Source organism: Rhinolophus hipposideros (assembly GCF_964194185.1).
Source record: "Rhinolophus hipposideros genome assembly, chromosome: 10".
NCBI lineage: Eukaryota > Metazoa > Chordata > Mammalia > Chiroptera > Rhinolophidae > Rhinolophus > Rhinolophus hipposideros.
Window position 1 is genome coordinate 85,895,540 of NC_138056.1, and position 23,922 is coordinate 85,919,461.

A 23,922-nucleotide genomic window follows, 5' to 3' on the forward strand; every position below is an offset into this window, starting at 1 on the left:
TACAAGAGGAGGGCACACACATCCCACACAAGGGACACACCTGGAGCATGTGGCTCAGGTGACCAGGCAGACTGTGCCACTGAACCCCACAGCACACCTACTACATAAGGCCACTCTACTAAAACTGGAAGACATGGCAGCCCTACCTAATACATAGAAACAAACACAGGGAGGCAGCAAACATGGAGAGACAAAGAAACATGTACCAAATAAAAGAACAGAACAAAGCTCCAGAAAAAACTAAGCAAAACAGAGATAAGCAATCTATCAGACACAGAATTCCAGACACTGGTTATAAGAATGCTCAAAGATCTCAGGGAGAACTTCAACAGAGAGAGAGAAAGCATAGAAATGGAGATGGAAACCACAAAAAAGAACCATTTGAAAAAAAAGATCTGATAATACAAATGAAAAATATATTACAGACTTTCCGGTCATCAATGGGGGTGGGAGGTGAGCCTCTGGCAATATCCCCTGGAATTTACAACAAATGGAAAAACCATAAGTCTACAAAGGACTCCCTGCACAGCAGACAGGCAAGACGAAGAACTTCACGACTGAATTCACCTAAAGGTGGGCATATTGCGCGAGTGGGGGAGGGGGGAAGGGAGAAGTGCAGACACGGGGCTCCGTGGGCGCAGGACACAGACCTAGCTCAGTGCTCCAAGCTCGCTGCATGCCAGAACCACCGCAGCTGCGGGAGAGGGAAGAACCTGGACTGCTTCAGTTCCGTTTATGGCCCACAGGGCTGAGGGGACACCATATAACAAGGCTGAACCCAACGCTCACAGCAGAGACCTCGGAGCAAAGACTGAGGGAAGAAGGCTGAAAATGGTGGTGTAGGCCCTTACTGCCACAGAGAACGGAAGCCTTAGGCACGGAGACTAGTCGCTCCCTCCCTACCTTCCCAGAGCTCGCCCCGCCCCCACCTGCCCGGTGCTAGAAGCAGAACAGTAGCAGTGTCAGATCAAAAGAACAGAATATTTGCAGTTCTGAGAACTGTGATCCGCAGACACAGATTTGCAGCCCAACTAGTTCCGGCAATAGGGAGGGAGCTGTGGAAGCAAGGCCGGCTGTGGTGGTGGTCGCTGCCATTGCTCTGGACCACCTCTCACAACTCACCCCGCCCCTGGCCCCACCTATCTGGGAGGATCCCTGCAGGGGTAAACAGAACTGCTGAAACACACGGGCTCTGAATCTGGTGCAGGAAGAGCTTTAGAACTTCAAAAGCTCTCCGCATCCTGACAGGAACTATGACCCAGGCGAACTGTTAACAGAGGATAAGCCCGTTTTCCAGGGAATCCCCCCATTGTGTGAGAAGTGGAATAGTGCAGAGAAAAAATAACACTACAGTGTGAGAGGAAAAAGAAAAGGCTGCAGTCAGAGAGAAAATAAAACATTCTACCAACAAGTACTGGAAAACAAAAGAAACACCTCTTCCTATCAACCTGTTGCAGAAGCCACTCCTGTAGATGTCTAGGAAGACAAATAATAAATCAGTAATTGCCATGAATAACCAAGGCAACAAGACAGCTCAGAAAGAAAGTGAAAAGTCTCCAGAAAATTAACTTAAAGATATGGAAATATGTGACTTAAATGCAGAGAATTCAAGATTGCAGTTCTGAAAAAACTCAACAAGATGCAAGAAAACACAGACAGGCAGTTTAATGAACTCAGAAACACAATCAAAGGACAACATGAACGTTTTACCAAAAAATTGAAATTTTGAAAAAGAACCAAATAGAATTTCTGGAAATTAAGAACTCAATAGAAGAAATTAAGAATGAAATAGCCAGCTTAGGTAGTAGAGTTGACCAGATGGAGGAAAGAATCAGTGACCTCGAAGATAGAAACCTGGAAATGACATGGATGGGAGAAGAAAGAGACTTGAGACTTAAAAGAAATGAAAGAACTCTACAAGAACTTCCTGACTCCATCAGAAAGAGCGATATAAGAATAATGGGCATACCAGAAGGAGAAGAAAGAGAGAAGGGAACAGAGAATATATTCAAACAAATTGTCAGTGAGAACTCCCCAAACTTGTGGACAGAGCTGGATCCTCGAATCCAAGAAGCAAATAGAACACCTAATTACCTCAATCCCAACAGGCCATCTCCAAGGCACATTGTATTGAAGCTGTCAAAAATCAAGGACAAAGAAAGAATCCTCAAGGCAGCCAGAGAAAAGAAGACGGTAACCTACAAAGGAAAGCCCATCAGATTATCATCAGATTTTTCAGCAGAAACTCTACAAGCCAGGAGGGAGTGGAACCAAATATTCAAGCTATTGAAAGAGAAATCATGAACCAACATTAACATACCCAGCAAAGATATCCTTTAGATATGAAGGAGGAATAAAGACCTTTCCAGACATACAGAAACTGAGGGAGTTTTCTAATACACGACCTGCACTACAAGAAATACTAAAGGAGGCTATTCGAACCACCATCAACAGGGACAATTTGTGGCAACCAAAACATAAAAAGGGGGAGAATAAAGGCCTGAACCAGAATATGGGAATGGAGAAAGTAGGCATGCTGAAGGACATGCAATATTCTAAATATCAAACTTTCTTTTACATAAACTTAAGGGTAACTGCTCAAAAAAAAAAAAATCCAGAACTGAAATATATACTGTAATAAAAGAAGAAACAGAGGGAAACATCATAGAATACCAACACACAGAAATAACAGACAACAATAAAAAGGCAAAGAAACAATGGAGACACAGCCTTAACAGAAAACTAAAGATAGAATGATAGAAAATCCTCATATATCAATAATCACCCTAAATGTAAATGGACTGAACTCACCAATAAAAAGGCACAGAGCAGCAGATTGGATCAAAAAACTAAACCCAACTATATGCTGTCTCCAAGAGACACATCTCAGCTACAAGGACAAGCATAGACTCAAAGTGAAAGGGTAGAAATTCACACTCCAAGCAAATGGTATCCAGACAAAATCAGGTGTAGCTATACTGATATCAGATGAAACAGACTTCAGGGTGTAAAAATTAAAAAGAGACGAAGATGGACATTTAATAATGGTAAGGGGACTATACAACAAGAAGACATAACAGTCATCAATATTTATGCCCCCAATCAGGGAGCACCGAAATATACCAAACAACTATTAACAGAACTAAAGGGAGAAGTTGACCAAAACACAATTATACTAGGGGACCTAAATACATCACTGACAGCTATGGATAGATCATCCAAACAGAAAATAAATAATGAAATAGCAGCCCTAAATGCCCCATAGATGAAATGGACATAATTGACATATATAGAGCACTTCATCCTAAAACATCAGACTATACATTCTTTTTGAGTGTACATGGAACATTCTCAAGAATAGACCATATATTGGGACATAAAACTAACCTCAGCAAATTTAAGAAGATTGAAATCATACCAAGCATGTTCTCTGATCACAAGGCTTTGAAATTGGATGTCAACTGCAAAAAGAAAGCAGGAAAATCCACAAATACATGGAGATTAAACCACATACTTTTAAAGAACGACCGGGTCAAAGAAGAAATTAGAGGAGAGATCAAAAGATACATAGAAACAAATGACAATGAAAATACATCGTACCAAAATTTTGGGGATGCAGCAAAAGCACTTTTAAGAAGGAAATTTATATAATTGCAGGCCTATCTCAAGAAACAAGAAAAATCCCAAATAAATAACCTCACGTTACACCTTAAAGAACTAGAAAAAGAAGAACAAATGAAACCCAAGGTCAGCAGAAGAAAGGAAATAATAAAAATCAGAGCAGAACTAAATGAAATAGAGAACAAAAAGACAATAGAAAAAATTAATGTGACAAAGAACTGGTTCTTTGAAAAGATTAACAAAATTGGCTAGATTAACCCTTGGCTAGACTCACTAAGATAAAAAGAGAAAAGACGCTAATAAACAAAATCAGAAACAAAAAAGGGGAAGTTATCACAGACACCACAGAAATACAAAGGATCATCCAAGAATACTATGAAGGACTATATGCCACCAAACTCAATACCCGAGAAGAAACTGACAAGTTCTTAGAAACATATAGCCTTCCAAGGCTGAACCATGAAGAACTGGAAAATCTAAACAGACCAATCACCAGTAACGAAATTGAATCAGTCATCCAAAACCTTCCCAAAAGCAAAAGTCCGGGACCAGATGGCTTCACTAGTGAATTCTACCAAACATTCAAAGAGGATCTAATACCAATCCTACTCAAACTCTTCCAAAAGATTGAAGAAGGGACAGTACTCCCTAACTCATTTAATGAGGCCAACATTACCCTGATACCAATACCTGGTAAGGACAACACAAAACAAGAAAACTACAGACCAATATCTCTGATGAATACAGATGCAAAAATCTTAAACAAAATTCTAGCGAATCAAATACAACAATGCATTAAAAAGATTATTCATCACAACCAAGTGGGGTTCATCCCCAGGGCACGAGGATGGTTCAACATACACAAATCCATCAATGTGATACATCACATAAACAAAATGATGACAAAAATCATATGATTACATCAATTGATGCAGAAAAAGCATTTGACAAGGTACAACATCCATTAATGATTAAATATACCTATTAATAAAATAGGTATAGAAGGAAAATACCTTCACATAATAAAGGCCATATATGACAAACCCTCGGCTAATCTCATAATTAACAGTGAAAAACTGAAGTTCAGGAATACGACAGGGCTGTCCCCTATCACTTCTGCTTTTCAACATAGTGTTGGAAGTCCTTGCCAGATTAATCAGGCAAGAGAAAAAAATAAAAGGCATCCAAATTGGGAATGAAGAAGTTAAATTGTCACTCTTTGCAGCTGACATGATGCTATATATAGAAAACCCTAAAGACTCCACCAAAAAGCTGTTAGAAACAATCAACGAATACAGTAAAGTTGCTGGCTCCAAAATCAACGTACAAAAGTCCATTGCATTCCTCTATACTAACAATGAAATCTCAGAAAAAGAAATATGAAAAACAATTCCTTTTGCAATTGCAGCAAAAAGAATAAAATACCTAGGAATAAACTTAACCAAGGATGTGAAGGACCTATCTGCTGAAAACTGTAAGGCATTTTTGAAAGAAATTGAAGAAGACACAAAGAAATGGAAAGACATTCCGTGCTCATGGATTGGAAGAATCAACATAGTTGAAATGGCCATATTACCCAAAGCAATTTACAGATTTAATGCAATCCCCATCAAAATCCCAATGGCATTATTTAAAGAAATAGAACAAAAAATCATCAGATTTGTTTGGAACCACAAAAGACCCTGAATAGCCAAAGCAATCTTAAGAAAAAAGAACAATACTGGAGGTATCACACTCCCTGACTTTAGTTTGTACTACAGGGCTACAATAATCAAAACAGCATGGTATTGGCAGAAAAACAGACACATAGACCAATGGAATAGAATTGAGAACCCAGAAATAAAACCACATAAATATGGACAGATAATTTTTGACAAAGAAGCTAAAAACATACAAGGGAGGAAAGACAGCCTCTTCAATAAATGGTGCTGGGAGAATTGGATAGCCACATGCAAAAGAATGAAACTGGGGCCGGCCCGGTAGCTCAGGAGGTTAGAGCTCCATGCTCCTAACTCCGAAGGCTGCCGGTTTGATTCCCACATGGGCCAGTGGGCTCGCAACCGTTGCCAGTTCAATTCCTCGAGTCCTGTAAGGGATGGTGGGCTCCGCCCCCTGCAACTAAGATTGAACACAGCACCTTGAGCTGAGCTGCCTCCCGGATGGCTCAGTTGGTTGGAGCGCGGGCTCTCAACCATAAGGTTGCCAGTTCGATTCCTCAATTCCCGCAAGGGATGGTGGGCTATGCCCCCTGCAACTAGCAAGGGCAACTGGACCTGGAGCTGAGCTGCGCCCTCCACAACTAAGACTGAAAGGACAATAACTTGACTTGGAAAAAAGTCCTGGAAGTACACTCTGTTCCCCAATAAAGTTCTGTTCCCCTTCCCCAATAAAATCTTTAAAAAAAAAAAAAGCAGCAAGAGAGAAGCAGTTATCTACCTACAAGGGAGCCCCCATAAGACTGTCAGCTGATTTCTCAACAGAAACATTGCAGGCAAGAAGGGAGTGGCAGAAAATATTCCAAATGATGAAAAACAACAACATACAATCAAGATTGCTCTACCCAGCAAGGCTGTCATTTAGAATTGAAGGACAGATAAGGAGCTTCCCAGACAACAAAAAGCTGAAGGAGTTCATCACCAGCAAACCAGTATTACAAGGAATCTTAGAGGGACTTCTTTAAGATGGAGGGGGAGCGGTTAAGGAGGGGTGAAAGGGGAAGGGAATAAGAAGTGCAAATTGGTTGTTATACTGTAGTCATGGGGATGTAGGGTATACTATAAGGAATATAGTCAATAATATTATAATAAGGAGGTATGTTGCCAAATAGGTACTAGATCTATCAGGGTGATAGATGGGAATGGGGTTGGAGTCAGGGTAAAAAAGATGAAGGCATTAAGAAATACAAATTGAAAGAAATACAAATTGATACAGTATGGGGAATATAGTCAACAATGTTGTAAAGATCATGTAAGGTGCCAGATGGGCACTGGACTTATCAGGGGATCACGTCACAAACTGTGTAGATGCCTGACCAATGCACTATACACCTGAAACCGAAGTAGAATAATGTTGAATGTCAACTATAACTAACTCTATAGGTATATATAATCACAGGATGTGGAGTGCAACATAGGGAAGATAGTCGATGGTATTATAACAGCTGTATAAGATGTCAGAGGGGTAGTAGTTTAGGGCGTGGGTTGTCACTTTACAAGGGGTTTAAATGTCTATTACGTTGCTTTTCATACCTGAAACTAATAAAAATATAAATTTAAAAAAAGACAGTAACAAATGCTGATGAGGATGTGGAGAATTGGAACTCTCATTCATTACTGGTAGGATTGTAAAATGGTTCAGCCACTTTGGGAAATAGTCTGGCAGTTCCTCAAAATATTAAACAGTTACCATATGGCCCAGCGTTCCCACTCCCACATATATATCTAAGAAAAATAACAATATATGTCCATGCAAAAGCTTGTATATATATGTTCACAGCAGCATAATAAAAGTAGAAACAACTGGTGAATGGATAAACAAAACGTTGTGTGTCCATACAATGGAATATTACTCAGCCCTAAGAAAAGAAATGAAGTATTTACCAGGGTCTAGGAGCTGGTAAGAATGAGGAATGGCCACTAACAGGTACATGGTTTCTTTTTGGCATGAAGTAAATGTTCTTAGATGGTAATGGTTGTACAACTCTGTGAATACACTAAAAATCACTGAGTTGTACAATTTAAAAGGGCGAATTTTATGGTAGGTTAATTATATCTCAATAAAACTGTTATTTAAAAGACAGGACTGTCCTGCAACCACAGTCATCCCTTTTGATAGGCAGTAAGTCAACTGTACAAATACCAGCAAGGCCTCCACTCTGGCCCTCTCCAGCTGGGGACTGTACTAGGCTAGTATCTTACTGTGATGTTGTGTTGTTTGGAATTCTCTGTTAACCAGAGTGAGAGCACTGTAGGGTCTGACTGCTTTGTAGAAGGCTCGTCCAGTACCAACAGACCAAGGTTGTCAGGCTTTCCATCAGGACGTGGGACCTGGTTAGGAGAAAAGGAAGAATAGAGAAAAAATGAGGGACATAAAAAGGCCACACATTTTGTTTCCAATCAACTGAAGAGGAAGAACTCTTCTGGTTCATCATTATTACTTACTAGTAACTAGCATGCCTGTATATCATGGTGTACTAAAATCATCTTGAAAAACATACATGATCTTAAATATAAAGCTGAAGGCATGGATAACTAGGAGGCAAATATGACAAATTTTTAACATATAATGAGATAATCAAACATTACCTGATAGCAATGAATATAATATGGAGTATAGAGAGCAAGGTTAAGAATTCTAATGAAATGAAGATTATATAGCCAGGTATCCAATGCTAGTCAAGGTAATTAGTGGAACTGCTAGAGTAATAGAGGGTTCAGAAGAAACACCTAAGGAGTCATTTTTAGGATGTTCTGACTGTACCTTTAAGAATGCATCAATATCCCCGACAGCTGGGATAAAATCAGGAATGAAAGGTTTCAGTTTGTGATCCAGCTCAATCAACTGAGGTGTATACCTAGGAGATATTGCCAAGGGAAAGTGGAGACAGAAAAACTTACTTTAAGGCTAAAAAAATTCAAAGGAGCATGGCCCTGTTTCAGACTAGAGGTAGGAAAGGGGAAGGTAGGGCCTGGAGGGTTATGGTGGGAAGTCCTAAAACTCACCTACTGATATATTGGAAGAGGTCTTTCATCTCAGATGAAACTGGCAAATGCTCATAATCTGCAGGATCATACGCCCTGGGGAAAGAAAAATAGGATTCAAGGAGGCCAGAGAAGAGTGGATGTTACTGAGGCCTGGTTCAGCCTGTGTGGTACTCTGACCACAGGGCACATGACTCTGAACCTAGTTTCTGCTCCACTCACATCTGCCGTTCCTGGGTAGTCGGCAAGGCAACTTTGAAATTTATTATAATTAGCTCTCAGTTATCGCTGGCAGTGAAATACAGAACAGCTGCAGAAAATCCAAAACATAATTTTTAAAAATTTTAGAATGCAGCCAAAATTGTTTTCCATTTTTTTCAATGAAAGGGATGAAGTAAAATGATGGAGTGAGATTTTAATTTCTGGCATGAAAACAGTTTGCCAAGAAAAAAAGGAAATTTTACCACGATTGTGCATAGTGTTATTTATAAAAGTAAAAAAATTAGAAACAAATAAAATATCCAAATTTGAGTAATGGTTAGTTTTAGCTATGTCAAGTTGAATACTACATAGTTATTTAAAAATACTTGTATTGATACATGAAATGTATAAAGTAAACAAATAGAACACGTATTAACTATAATTACTTAAACTGTAATGAACACTGGCAAAGTATATAAGTGACTTGGAAAGTTATTAATAAGGTTGTTCTAGGGAGAGTTGCTTAAAAAAAATTTAAATACCAGGGGTGCCAAAAAATGTATACACATGACTTGTATTCATCTTTTGTTATTGGTATATATTGAGTATTACAGTTTTCATAGTTTTTTACTTTTTTAAAACGTATACACATTTTTTGGCACCCTCTGTAGATTAATGACTTACAGTTTACATTTCCCCTGTTTATAATTTATGGAAGCAGAATATGATCATAAAGTATACTGGGAAGCATGAAGTCAGTCTGGTATTAAACATTTGCCTACTTTACTTCGTGTCTACCCACAGGTATCCACCTGTATCCAAAGGTATCCACAGGTATCCAAAAGGTATCCAAAGGTAACTATTTTTATTAGTTTATTTAATAAATGATGCATGCACACAATACAAAATAAAAGATACAAAATGTATACATTGAAAAGTTATGTCTCCCTTCCACCCCTCTCTCCTTGACACCAAGTTCCCCTCCCAAAAGTAATCACTATTATTTTCTAGTGTATCCTGGAGATAGTCTATGAAATATTTGTTTTGTACACATGGTAGCAAAACATAAAACTTCTATACCTTTTAAAAATTCAACAGTATCTCCTCGAGATTGTTCTTTACCAGTGCATAGAGTGCTGCCTCATGTTTTCCAAGAGCTACATAGAATTCTATTGATTGGCTACACCATCATTTATTTAACCAATAATTGTTTGTTTGTTTGCTTCTTTGTTTGTTTTGGTAGGAAAAAAGCAGGTTTATTCAAAATGCCAGCATTCTGTGACGATGGTGGCCTCCTGTCCAAAATTCATCCCCTTCACTAATTGTATTTTAAATGGATGGGCCTTAGAATCCACTTTGTTTAAAACCTATAGGAATGGGACATGACTAATGTAACACCAAGGCTTGGGGTAAGGAGATTTCTTTACTTAAGCATCATTCAGGAACATTTTGCCTCAATGTGGGACTCCTGAAGAACCTATTCTCTGCTTGTCTAAAAAGGACCTGACCCTAAAGTAGAAATAGTCCTGTGCATGTATGTTTTCCTTGAAAAACAGAAATGCTTTGCTATGTATGTATATAAATGTACTTTCTTTTTCCCAGAATGTGAACTCCCTGAAGTCAGGGACCATCTTCTAGATCTACTCAGCACATCACTGCGAAATCCCTGAGCCCACAAATGTTTCAGGTAGTGCAAGTGACAGCAAGGACTCAGTGAGGCCATGCAGCCAGAAAAGAATGAAACCCATTATGCTGGGTTTCTGAGACATCTGAAAATCCTAAATAGAGGACATCAAACGAGTGGCTGCAATTTCACTTTTAATTGATACCCTCCCAGCGCAGGGTTTTGAAGGTGTTTTCCTCCTCGTCAGGGGGCTTTCCTCACCCTTCCAGAGGGGCTCCATGCGCTTCATCATCATCTTCATCAGAATCAGTTTCAGATGAGTCGTCACCGTCATCCTCATCGTCATCATCATCATCATCATTTTCACTAAAGCCCCGGTGAGATGGCAGCTGTGAGGCCTTCTTCTCCTGAGAAGGAGTAGGCACAGAAAGGCCCATATAAAGAGAAATTTAGTGTACCTCTGCCCAGTGCTCGCCTAGTGCCCTAACTAATACCCTTCCACCTGGCACCATATCCCCAGAAAGAGAAGGCAGCACTCCCCAGAAGGGCCTCAAAAACCTTTTTCTGCTCCTGCTTAGCTACAAACTGGGTCCCCACTTTCTCTAACATTCTAGTTCTCTACTTGAGGGCTGGATATAAATTTTATCCAAATTATATCTATTTTACCTGTTACTTAGGAGATCCTGAGACCTCTGTATAAACTATCCAGTCAGTTTCAATTCTAAAACTGAGAGAATTTTGGAGAAAGGCAACTCTAAATAATTATTTTGGGAGGGAATACAGGAAGATGAAGTGGGGAAGACAAACTTGAGATCTTAATACAAAGACCACAGGGAGAAAATCTAGTATTTAATTTGCAGACTGTCCTGAGTAAGCTACTTATAACTATCAAAAGAAGAAAGTTCATAATCAACCCTGTGCCTGAATTCTGACCAGCAGTTCCAGAGAGCTTTTCTATTTCCATTCTTTTTAATGGGTATCTGACGGATCCAAATTTTCCTTCCCTTCCCCCATAAGTTAAATGCAATAACTATACATTATATCTCAAGATGAAAGACTCTTCTTCTACCGGCATTAAAACCTACCTTTCTGAGTTTCTGGTTTTCTATCTACCATCCCACCCTCTCAAGTCCATGACAAGGGGTCTGGTGATGCTTGCGGCTTGCAGAGGCACTTGGGACAGGGTCCATGTCATTGCCTCTGTGGCTTGGAACCTGGGGCATGCACTCACTTAGGACCTCAAGGATGACCAATTGGCCCCCTTTAAAAGTAGGTTTTGAAAGCTTGGTTTCCATTTGCTATATAGCTTATACTGATGGTAACAGATATTTGATTCTAGTTCTAAAATTATTCAACGTTTCTTTTATAGTAAAGTAGTTATTGGTACATAAAATTGTGACACAATGCAAGACATCGAAAACTGCTACTGGTCACACTTTCTTCTAAGCATAACACAGATTTATTTATTTGTAGTTAAAACACCCCCTTTTTTCTTTTTTTTAAGATTTTACCGGGGAAGGGGAACAGGACTTTATTGGGGGAACAGTGTGTACTTCCAGGACTTCTTTTTTTTCCAAGTCAAGTTGTTGTCCTTTCAGTCTTAGTTGTGGAGGACGCAGCTCAGCTCCAGGTCCAGTTGCTGTTTTCTAGTCGCAGGGGGTGCAGCCCACCCTCCCTTGCGGGAGTCGAACCAGCAACCTTGTGGTTGAGAGGATGTGCTCCAACCAACTGAGCCGACCGGGAGGCAGCTCAGCTCAAGGTGCCCTGTTCAATCTTAGTTGCACTGGGCGCTGCCCACCATCCCTTGAGGGACTCGAGGAATTGAACTGGCAACCTTGTTGTTGAGAGGCCACTGGCCCATGTGGGAATCAAACCGGCAGCCTTCAGAGTTAGGAGCACGGACCTCCAACCGCCTGAGCCACCGGGCCGGCCCCTGTCCTTTTAGTCTTAGTTGTGGAGGACACAACTCAGATCCAGGTCCAGTTGCTGTTGTTAGTTGCAGGGGGCGCAGCCCGCGGGAGTTGAGGAATCCAACCGGCAACCTTGTGATTGAGAGCCCACTGGCCCATATGGGAATCGAACCGGCAGCCTTCAGCGTTAGGAGCACAGAGTTCCAACCGCCTGAGCCACTGGGCCGACCCCAACACAGATTTATTATACATAGATAGAAGTATATTTCAATCTGTAATTATGTGCGACGAATGATACACGTTGCAGAATTTATTCAGTGACTAAGCTTTATCAGTATACAATTGATAAAAATCCTCTAGGGGTGACCAGTTAGTTCAGTTGGTTAGAGCGAGGTGCTTTTAACAACAAAGTTGCTGGTTGGATCCCGGCATGGGCCACTGTAAGCTGTGCCCTCCACAACTAGATTGAAACAACCACTTGACTTGACTTGGAGCTGATGAGTCCTGGAAAAACACACTTAAAAAAAAATTAGGGGCTGGCCCGGTGGCTCAGGCAGTTAGAGCTCTATGCTCCTAACTCAGAAGGCTGCTGGTTCGATTCCCACACGGGCCAGTGGGCTCTCAACCACAAGGTAGCCGGTTCAACTACTGGACTCCCGCAAGGGATGGTGGGCTCTGCCCATTGCAACTAAGATTGAACACGGCACCTTGAGCTCAGCTGCCTCCCGGATGGCTCAGTTGGTTGGAGCGGGCTCTCAACCACAACGTTGCCAGTTCAACTACTCGAGTCCCACCAGGGATGGTGGGATGCGCCCCCTGCAACTAGAAATGGCAACTGGACCTGGAGCTGAGCTGCGCCCTCCACAACTAAGACTGAAAGGACAATTTGAAGCTGAACGGCATCCTCCACAACTAAGATTGAAAGGACAGCAACTTGACTTGGGAAAAAGTCCTGGAAGTACACACTGTTCCCCAATAAAGTCCTGTTCCACTTCCCCAAGAAAATCTTAAAAAAACAAAAACAAAAAAAAACAATAAGAAAAAAATGTTAGAATCCTCCATAGTGTTCTTTCTTAATTTAAAACCTGCCAAAATTATCCTTGTGACATGGGAAGCAGTTTGACAAAAGGAGCTTTTTAAGAATATTGATTGCCAATTTAAAGATTATTCAAAAGTGGATCCTTTCTGCTGATTCTGGGTGCATACTAATTTGGAAACATAAATGAGCCTTGAATATTGACCACATCATGATGAAGACCAGAAAAATGTAGGGTGAATATACAAATTTAGGAAGTCAATTCAGGAAAACTGTTCACTTTTCTTTTGTTTGCTTCTTCAAAGTTCTACTTTGCAAATACCTGATCTAAAGGGAGAGGACTTTATATACTACAGACAAAGGCCTGAAAAATTATTTTGTGGGTAAGATATCAAAACCACACAGTAGTTACACAGTGGGGCTACCTAAAACATTACCTTTTAGGCTTTTTATGAAATCAGTCTATATCATTACAGCTTTCTGCATTACTTCCAATATTCTTCCTCATCTGAGTTTTCAAAGCTCCTGTTAGTAAAGGACAACTAGAATGAAACCACTGGACCACGTGCTAAGGCTGACTACACCGGTTGTGAAGTGAGTACACTGCAACTTTAAGGCCCCATTTGGCCAGAGTTGTAGGCATCTTTCCATCTTTCTTTCATAAACAGGGTGATTCTCTAGGTTCATAAAGTAATAATAAAGTGACATCTGGATCGTAAGACTTCAAAATTGAAGTCTCTTTCAGGTAATATTGGCAGTATAACAAATGTTGACAACGAACAAGTACCTAAAACAAAATTCCAAACTTGCTTTATTATGAGAATTACTTGGAGTGCTTGCTAAAAATATAAATTCTCAGGCTTTTACCTTCAAGACTCTGATTCAGTAGTTCTGGGTAGGGACTGGGAATCTGCATTTTTAAATATTAAGTATTCCCAGTTTATTCTTATGATCAGTAAAGTTTGCAAAACACTTGCCTACATTATACGAAATTCCTCACCAAACAGTCAGCTGTAACAGTAGGCTTTATTCCTGATGTCAAAATCGTAAGGCTCTTTCTTCTTGATTGTCCTCCATGAGCTCAAAGGTACCCAACTACTAGAGGTGAGTATTCAAGAAATGTTTACTACTGAACTGGTGCCATCTCAAATTAACTACTAAGAAAACCAAAACAGAAATTCCACAAGAAGCTATGGGTTATACTGCACCTTGTTATTTTCTTCTTCATACTCATCACTGCTGTTATCAGCCATAGTCTTGTTAGGAAGATGGGCAGAATGAGAACGTCCTTAGAAAAAAAGTTTTCCCTTTAGGTTATTGTTAAAATGATTTTTAAAGACAAATATTTTAAGTTTATAATATTTTATGCTATAACCATTTTATGGAACAGGGTTTATATGAACATCTAGCTAAAGCATAGGAGAATGAATTCTAATGATGGCTCTGTCAATTCAATTCTAGATATATTTGCTAAACATTACTGTGCTTAAGGCATTGCATTGGATATTATTCTAATGATTATCTGCATTACATAAATAGTATAAAAGTTGCCCTTAGTTTATATATTGGTAACATGAGGTTAGTGATTAGTAAAGTGAAAAGTGCTGGATTTATAGTCAGAAGACTGGGTTTGAAGGACAACTCTACCACTCGGACAACATGACTTAACCTCTCTAAGTCTAGTATTTTCCCACCTCTAAATGAGGTCAATAATATTTCTCACTCATGACTGTCATAAGGATCAAATGAAAAACCTTAATGGAAAAAAACTGACCCAGCTCCTGGCAAATTATAGTCACAAATATAAATCTGTATCAGTACCCACAAGATAATAACTATAAAAATACTCTGAACAATTAACCAGAGATATTCTAAAAGCATAACCAGATGTAAGATATCAACTGGCATGATTTCTAAATCAAATAAATGCCAGTTAAACACCATTTTTTCAGCCTACTAAACTGCCCAAAGTAAAAACAAATTATCACATTCACACTGGCAAGATTAAAAACACGCTCAAGTCAAAACCTGGGTGTCTGTATAGAGGGTGCCAAAAAACTGTATACACATTTTAAGAAAGGAAAAAACTGTATTAAAATTGTAATATTCAATATATACTGATAACAAAAGATGAATACAAGTCATGTTTGACTTCTGCAATTAGAAGACAGGCTCAAAGTGGTTACCATCCATCAGTGTTCAGACACTTCTGTTTATGGCAAACTACTGCTTGAGCAACACTGACCAAAGTGTCCACTTGTATACATTTTCTTGGCATCCCTGATATATACATATATACATATATATACAAACACACATATATATGTATGTATGTATATAGATACATATGTATACATATATACATACATATATATGTGTGTGCATGTACACATACATATATATCCTGACAGTTGCGCTGTTGTGGCTGCCTTGATGTCCTGAATCGATTCAAAACTTTTATCTTTCGTGGTCATTCTGACTTTGGGGAAGAGCCAGAAGTCACACGGTGCCAGATCCGGTGGATAAGGACACACCATAATGTTTTGTGTTTTTTTTTTACCATAATGTTTTTATTTGACAGAAATTGCCATACCAGAAGCTATGTGTGACATGGAGCCTTTCTGTTGTGATCAAAAAATATGGTGAATACTGCTGCCAAGTGCCATCCAACAGAAAGGCAGGGATCTTCAATACAGGAAGTGGTACACCGAACATTACTAATAGTGTGTGACAAGTTTCAACTTGTTCGGTGCAGTCAGTAGGGTGTGAGCTATAGGTAAGAGGTTTTTTGTGTGTCTTTTTTTAATTGGGGAAGGGGAACAGTACTTTATTGGGGAACAGTGTATATTTCCAGGACTTTTTATTGGGGAACAGTAGTGTGTTTTTCCCAGGACTCATCAGCTCCAAGTCAAGTAGTTGTCCTTTCAATCATAGTTGTGGAGGGCACAGCTCAGCTCCAGGTCCAGTCGCCGTTGTTAGTTGCAGGGGACACAGCCCACCATCCCTAGTGGGAGTTGAACCGGCAACCTTGTGGTTGAGAGGACGTGCTCCAACCAACTAAGCCATCCAGGAGCTCAGCTCAAGGTGCCATGATCAATCTTAGTTACAGGGGGTGCAGCCCACCATCCCTTGTGGCAGTCAAACCAGCAACCTTGTGGTTGAGAGCCCTTGCACCAACCACCTGAACCATCTGGCCACCTGGGAGCTCAGCGGGAGCTCAGCGGCAGCTCACTGACTTCATTCCAGTTGCGGAGAGCACAGCTTGCTGGCCCATGTGGGAATCAAACTGGCAGCCCTGTTGCCCAGAGGCTCACGCTCTAACCAGCTGAGCCACCCATCTGCCCTGAGAAGATATGTTTTAAAGTGTGCCATAAATAATCCTCCATCATGATAATGCTCTGTGTCACACATTGCTTCAGGTACATGGCAATTTCTGTCAAATAAAAACATTACGGTGTGTCCTCATCCACCTTATTCACTGGATCTGGCACCATGCGGCTTCTGGCTCTTCCCCACAGTCAAAATGATTCAGGACATAGAGGCAGCCACGATGACAGTGCAACTAAAGACACTCACGAAAGAGGACTTCCAGAACTGCTTCAGAAAGTGGCAAGAATGATGAGATAAGTGTGCTCAAAGCAAGGGGGAGTATTTTGAGGGGGATTAATGGCAATGTACCAATTACTGTAACAAATTTTTTAAATTTAAACATTCACTGTATTGTTTGATCACATCTCGTAATTATATCTATTCATTTGTCACCTGTCTCCAATGATTACAAGCATCGGATGGCAGAATCAATGTCTCTTTTAATACTGTACACCTAGTGACAAGCATAAGGCTGACATACAGTATACATTAAAAAAAAATGTTTGTTAAATAAATGATGGTGTCAAATCCTCTTAAATTATTCCACTGAGATTTTTATTGGGATTGCAGATTAAAGGAAGGTTATTGAAGCATTTTCAAAGTGGAGCAAAACAGTTTTGATAAGTTAAAAACAAAACAAAACAAAACATGAACCCCTGTCAAATTGTGAGCAGAGCAGTATCATGAAGTAAATGGTGTTAGGAAACACTGATCAGGTTGGAAGAATATCCCAGAATCTGGGAGGCTGTGTTTTCAACCCCCTTAACTAGTTAGGAAACAGAAACAATGGCAAGTGAAGTAACTTGACTCTGAAAGCCAACATTTGCTATTACAAAATAGGAACTTCTTGGAGACAATCATGAATCCATCCTGCCCTCTGGGAACCGTTTTTTCTGTTTTCCTCTTCATTCCTCTCTTACCTCTGTGTCTGGGGGTTGGAGTATAAATACGTGCAACCTCTTCAGAGTCGCTAATCTCTAGACGCTCATCGTATGTCTGGTTTTCAACAATCTTGGTCTAAGCAAAAGGAGAAATGATTACATAGCTCATATCACCAGATATTAAGCACTATGCGGAGAGGTGCGATTCCAAACCAGCATTCATCCTGTTCCTCACCCAAGACATTAGTTTCACGTGAAAACTTCACCCCCATTCGAACTTTCCTTAAGGCTTCTTGGCCCAAGATCAAGCAGTGAGATCATCCTGCTGCAATCCCTATTTAGGAACCGCTGACAAGCTAGCTGAGGAACCTGAGAATCATGGGGGGAAACAACAGCCAACTTCTACACCAGCTCCCCAAAGCTGTTAGGCACACACGGGCACACGGGCTAAACAGTATTCGTTTGTAGATGGCGACTTAGGTTCCTTCGGTTTTCCCAAGGCTGTCGCTGTTTCTCAGGGGAGGCTAGAATGAGGTCTGTCTCTGGGGTTACCTCGTTTACCGGAACAGAGGGTCAACTCCAGCCTCCCAGTCCCATCCAATAATCCCGAAAGCATCACCCCCATCTCCACCCCCATCTCCACCCCCACCTCCACCCCCACCTCCACCCCCACCCATCTTGCAGGTCGGATCTCCCTTAAGTTTCTTGGGGAGTAAGAGAAAAGCAGGGTGGTTGGTGGGGGCGGGAACGACGGGGAGAAGGAACAGTTGTCATGGAGATGAGAAGAGATTGGGGGATTGGAAGGAGAGAATGGGAGTCCGCTTAAATTCCTCTTGGGAGAGAGAAAAGGAGTTCTCTTCGGAGAGGGTGAGTACCAATTACCTGGAGCCCATCTGAATCCGTCTCCTCTAAATTGAAAGAACCCCAGCCTGGGGCTGAGGTCTCACTCCAGCGTCAGGCCAAGCCACTCTAGGGATTCTAACTGGAGCAACCGTCCAGTTGTCAGTCGCTAGGTAAAAATAAATAAATAAACAAATTTTTAAAATCGCGAGACTTGCTTTCACTCCCGTGAGACTTTCTCCACTCGCGCCTTCAGTCCCTGCGAGGGAAGGCTCGGAGGATCAAGAGCGGCTCCGGGGTGGGGGTTGGAGGAGCCTCTCTGGGCGATCAGGTCGCCTGTTTGTCTATGGTTTCAGTAAAGGCGTCTGTGGCGGCATCCAGCGGCCACGGGTGGCAAAGCTGGCTGATGAACCTTCAATCTGGAAATAATCATGTGCATTTTACCCCGTAAGACAATTACCATTGGTCATGCAATTCCTCCTATATCAATCAGTCTAATCAGACTTTAGGCAAAATCTCTAAGGAATAGTCCCACAACACTTTGCACGTCCTTTTTAGCATTTGCATTACATTATAGTCCTTCTTCTTTACCGTGTCCCATTGCATAGGACATTTCTTATACTAACAAATTATTCGTTATTTATCTGAGATTACAATTTATCCTGGTATCTGTATTTTTATTTGCTAAAGAAGACTGAGCTTCTTTAGGGCAGAGTCTGTGTCTAATTAATTTTTAAAATCTTCATAGTGTCAGTGCATTGCATAAGTTAGGTGTTTTAAAAATCACTCATTGGGTGGATGAATGAGTGAACGAAGATGTAAGAAACAAATATTTCAAACTACAGACATAGTTAATTTGGGGAGTAAGAAAGAGAGAAACAAAGAGAATAATATTGGAAATTTGACCCTGAAAACCAGCCAGAGGAAAGCAGTAAAGTGGCTTTTAAAAAGAAAATGAGAAACACCTCTTCTGAGACTCTTCTGGTTAAAAATGCAACTGCAGGGCGGCTGCATGGCTCAGTTGGTTAGAGCGCAAGCATTGAAGACAGGGTTGCCCTTCGATTCCCACATGGGCCAGTGAGCTGCACCCTCCACAACTAGATTGAAGGACAATGACTTGGAGCTAATGGGCCCTGGAGAAACACACTGTTCCCCAATATTCCCCAATAAAAATTTATCTAAAAAAAATGGAACTGCAAAACATTTAAAAAAATTTTTTGTCATCTGTTATTACTAATAATAATGGATATGTATTGTTGAGCATTTACTATGTAGGACCACTTAGATTATATAGTCTTACTTATTAATATATTATCTAACTTCACAACCTTGTGAGATAGATGTTACTGTCAATTTACAGATTAGATAATTGAGGCTTTGGAGAATTAAAGCAACTTGCCTAAAGTCACTCTGCTACGGTAGTAAGTGCCGAAAATGGGAGTCAAACACATGGTCAGTCTAATTCCCAAGGCTCTCCTTTTATCCATTATGACTTTCTGCCTTTAAGGCACTCCTCACAAAGCATGCTTGCTGGAGTACTCTTCTTATGCAGTTTAATTCAACTGTCATATTTCTAAAGAATCAGCATCAGTTGGTCTTTGTGAGCTTTGGTGGTTCCACACGGAATGCCCCTGGAAGTTGCCACAATAAAGCAATAATTCCAGACATGATTTTTACTTTTTTTAAATTAAGAATTTGTTTATCTTTTTAAAACTGCATGTTCTTTTTATAATAAAAATAAACAGTACAGTTTGACATAGATCCTCCCAGACCTGCAAGTTCTAAAATACGGGGTGCTTGTAATGATTCTTCTAGAAAGCCACTGGAGATAGAATTGAAATAAGCGAGAATTCTATAGTGCAGTGCTTAAGAGTATAGGTTCTAAAGTTGAGCAGCTTTTGTTCCAATCCTAGTGTTGCTACTTTCTAGCCCTGAGAGGTGTGGTAGAATAGTTTTCCTCTTTGTACCTTGGTTTCCCTGTAAAATAAAGATAATGGTTCCTATCTCAGAGAACTTTTGTGAGGATTAAATCAGATAATCTGTGCGAAGAGTTTAGGAATACACAGTATTCCTAAATACACTGTACACTGTAAGTGCTCAATAAACATTAAGGAATACACAGAAGATGTACCGTGTTTTCCCAAAAATAAGACCTATTCCGAAAATAAGCCCCAGTTAAGACCGTCAGCCAGATGGACGCATTTAGTACATTTTGATGATGTTCCAGAAGATGACATGACTGTATTTGAATAAATGTAGATTGTTGTACATGAAAAAATAAGACATCTCTTGAAAATACACCCTAATGCATCTTTTGGAGCAAAAATTAATGTAAGATCGGTCTTATTTTCGGGGAAATACGGTATAAGACCTGGTCTTATTTTCCGCGGAACACGGTATATATAGAGAGAGGCAGGTGTGTCATAATGAGAAAAACTGGGTTTGGATCCTGGCTCTATCCCTTACTGACTGTGAGTCTGGGAAAGTGCTTGACTTCTTTGATCCTCAGTGTCCTTATCTGCATTGTTGTAAAGGGTTACAGGTAACGTGTAAAGTAACTAACACAAAATAAGCACTCAATAAAAATTTGCTGTTTATCCATTATTGCAGCAGTGTTTGAGTGTTGTAGAGTTGAGCCAGTGATACAGGATGAAATGATGTAGGGGAGAACTGCTGAATCACATATGCCCTAAGTCTGACATTTGACATGGGAGAACTATCAACAGAATCAGAAGGCTAGATTTGATTCTTGTTTCCATTATATACTGGCCTAGAACTTTGGGTAAATATCTTAAACTTGACATCAATTCTCTTGACTTAAAAAATGAACATGAACGCAGTAACTTTCCTGATTCCCACACACTTTTTAAAAAAAACTATAATTTACAAGTCATAAAAATTAACCCTTTTAAAGTGTACAATTCAGTGGTTTTTAGTATATTCACAAAGTTGTGTGACCACCACCTCTGTATAATTCCAGAATATTTTCATCACTCCAAAAACCTCAATCCCCATTCTTCCCCTCTCCCACCTCCTTATAACCCTACATTCTATCTCTAGGGATTTACCTATTCTGGATATTTCATATAACTTGAATCATATAAGATATGATCTTTTGTGACGGGCTTCTTTCACTTAACATATTTTCAAGGTTCATACTTGTTGTGTAATGTATCAGTACTTTATTCCTTTTTTCAACTAAGTAATATTCCATTGTGTAGATACACCACATTCTGTTATCCATTCATTTATTATGGACATTTCAATTGTTTCTACTTATTGGCTCTTATGAATAATGCATCTATGAACATTAGTGTACACTTTTTTGTGGGGACATGCTTTCGATTTTCTTGGGTATATACCAAGGAGTGGAATTGCATCATATGGTAACTAGGTTTAAATTTTTGAGGAACTACCAAACTATTTTCCCAAGTAGCTGCACTATTTTACATTCCCACTAGCAGTGTATGAGGGTTCTAATTTTTCCACATTCTTATTATACGAACGTTATTATTACAGGCATCCTAGTGCATGTGAAATGGTATCTCATTGTGGTTTTGATTTGCATTTCCCTAAGGACTAAGGATGTTTGAACATCTTTTATTGCTTATTGGCCATTTGTATAGCGTCTGGAGAAATGTCTGTTTCACCCATTTTAAAATTGGATTATTTGTCTTTATTATTGAGTTGTAAGAGTTCTTTATTCTGGATATTAGGCCCTTATGCACACCTGGTTATTTCGTATATTAAGTGGTACAGTGGCTGTGAGAGTTTTATAAACTACAAGAGGTGTCAACAATTAAACAAGGGCGCTGACAAAAAGTGAAGGGACAAAAGTATGAGGTTCCATCCCTTGGGTGAGCCCGGTGCCTTCCTGGCCCAGTCGCGCTCTAGCTTAGCACGCACAATTACCCCACCCCATGGCGCCCCGCCCTCCGCCCTTTGACCTGCGCAGTTTCCGGTTGAGACGTGGCTCAGGGCCGCCATCTTGGCGAGAGGCAAAGCGACTGCGGCTCCTGTCAGGGGGGCAGCAGGTCCAGAGCCGCCGGCGCTTTCCTTTCCCTGACCTCAGCCCTAGCCCCAGTGGAGCCAGAGCGCGGGTGCGCCGCACCACCGCCCTCACCATGGTAAGATCCGAGCCGGGCCGCATTCCCGATCTGGCCTCGCGTGTCCGCTCTCTCTGCGGGCCGTCTGGGTGTTAGCGCCAGGAGTCCCTCCTTGAGGGCCTGGAGCCCGGCGCTTCCGCCCGGCGCTCCGCTCGGGGCTCGGGGCGCTGTCCGGTGTCCGACCTCTCGGGAGGACCTGGCTCCTGTATCCTCCGTCGTCGCGCCCACACCCTTTCCTTCCCCACCCCCACCGGGGCACCTTCCAGTGCTGAGATGCGGGCCCGGAACGGGCTGGGGTTTTGCTCTACGAGCACCTCGTCGTGGTGGCGCTGGGACCCCGCTCTGCCATCCTCCGCTCAGACGTCCAGCCTGGGCCGTGGGTGCTGAGCTCAGCAGGCTGGGCTTCTCTCCGGGGATTCCCTTCCCTCTGTAATCAGTTTGCCTCCCATCCCCGGTGTTTGGTAGGCCATTAATGTTCGAAATCCAAATTCATTGGTTTTCAGCACTTCTTTTGTTTGTTCGAAAGGGGGAAATAGAGGAAAGTTCGAAACGAGGCGCAGAACACTAGTTTGTAGACCCAAGTGTCCCTGAAACCTTCCACTACTTCTGCAGAACTTAGGTGTGTCCATTTGTCGGTGAGATTGAGTATATGCAATGTGTAGCGCACGGGGAAAATGTGAGCCAGTTGTAAAGAATATAGGCTTTCTGTCTTCGAGAAACTTACTGTTCAGGTGAAGTAAAATGTGTATAGCATACAGTAAGAAGTTATACTCTGTGACCTACTACTCGCCTTTACATACGTTATCGTTATGTTCTCCTCCACTGTAGGGATGGGAAAATTTAATGTGGGTGAGGATGGGGACAAAACACTGCTGACTCCACTAAATCTGGCTTTATCACTAGAATTTGTGCACAGATATTTATGAAGTAGGAGAAAGTCTTTGGTTCCAAACGAGCTAGTAATTTATTTTTTTAGTGCACTTTATGCCCTTCAATCTTTTGAAGGAAGTTTTTTTTCTTTTGTTAGTAGATTAATCATTTGATTTAAAGCATCTTCTTACACACTTGAGAGACCACGGTCGAATTTGGTGTCATTCATATTAAGTTCAACTGACAACCTTTTAGATGAGAACATAGATGGTGGAGGATTCATGGTTGGGCTTTTAAACACTGAAAGGTTTTCTTCAGCTTCAGGCATATAAATTGCATCAAGCAGTTTTGCGTCATAAAACTTTAATGTTGCACATAAAATTTTCAAAAACTCCTTTTTTTCGTTTCTATTAGGAATTTCAGTATTTGGATAGTGATTTTTAAGCTTCTTTTCCTTTTATGTCCTGAATGTATTTGTAGTGCATTTTATAGTGTATTGTAATTTTAATAGCAAAATTAAAGCCTTGTTTTTACATAAACCAAATGTAGGGTAATCTTTCCAAAAAGATGCTGAAAAGTTCTTAGAACTTAGTACAGTAAGTCCTCACTTAATATCATCAATAGGTTTGTGACTTGAAGCAAAATGACATAACAAAATCAGTTTTACCATAGGCTAATTGATATAAACAAGAGTTAAGTTCTCACAACATCTCATCAACATAACATGATCTTGAGTGAAACAGTGTTTTTGAGGATCTGCTATA

General features: G+C 40.6%; 2 protein-coding genes across 6 annotated transcripts in view; one reads left to right on the forward strand and one right to left on the reverse strand.

Moving 5' to 3' along the window:
• The window catches only part of IFT46 (intraflagellar transport 46), a 29,027-nt gene extending 6,490 nt beyond the window's left edge, over positions 1-22,537 (reverse strand). For 2 of the 4 annotated variants that reach the window (XM_081062488.1, XM_081062490.1), the window contains exons 1-7: positions 18,225-18,482; positions 17,382-17,478; positions 14,301-14,380; positions 10,408-10,553; positions 8,343-8,417; positions 8,101-8,194; positions 7,539-7,667 (exon numbers count right to left, since the gene is read on the reverse strand). In XM_081062488.1, coding sequence (XP_080918614.1) covers positions 7,539-7,667; positions 8,101-8,194; positions 8,343-8,417; positions 10,408-10,553; positions 14,301-14,345 — 489 coding nt within the window. In that variant the 5' untranslated portion in view covers positions 14,346-14,380; positions 17,382-17,478; positions 18,225-18,482. Of the gene's footprint in view, positions 1-7,538; positions 7,668-8,100; positions 8,195-8,342; positions 8,418-10,407; positions 10,554-14,300; positions 14,381-17,381; positions 17,479-18,015; positions 18,035-18,224; positions 18,483-22,305 lie in introns of those variants that run through there. The other 2 variants (XM_081062489.1, XM_081062491.1) reach the window with 2 other exon arrangements.
• The window catches only part of ARCN1 (archain 1), a 33,955-nt gene continuing 28,133 nt past the window's right edge, over positions 18,101-23,922 (forward strand). The window contains exon 1 of one of the 2 annotated variants that reach the window (XM_081062472.1): positions 18,101-18,209. In XM_081062472.1, coding sequence (XP_080918598.1) covers positions 18,153-18,209 — 57 coding nt within the window. In that variant the 5' untranslated portion in view covers positions 18,101-18,152. Of the gene's footprint in view, positions 18,210-22,158; positions 22,310-23,922 lie in introns of those variants that run through there. The other variant, XM_081062473.1, reaches the window with a different exon arrangement.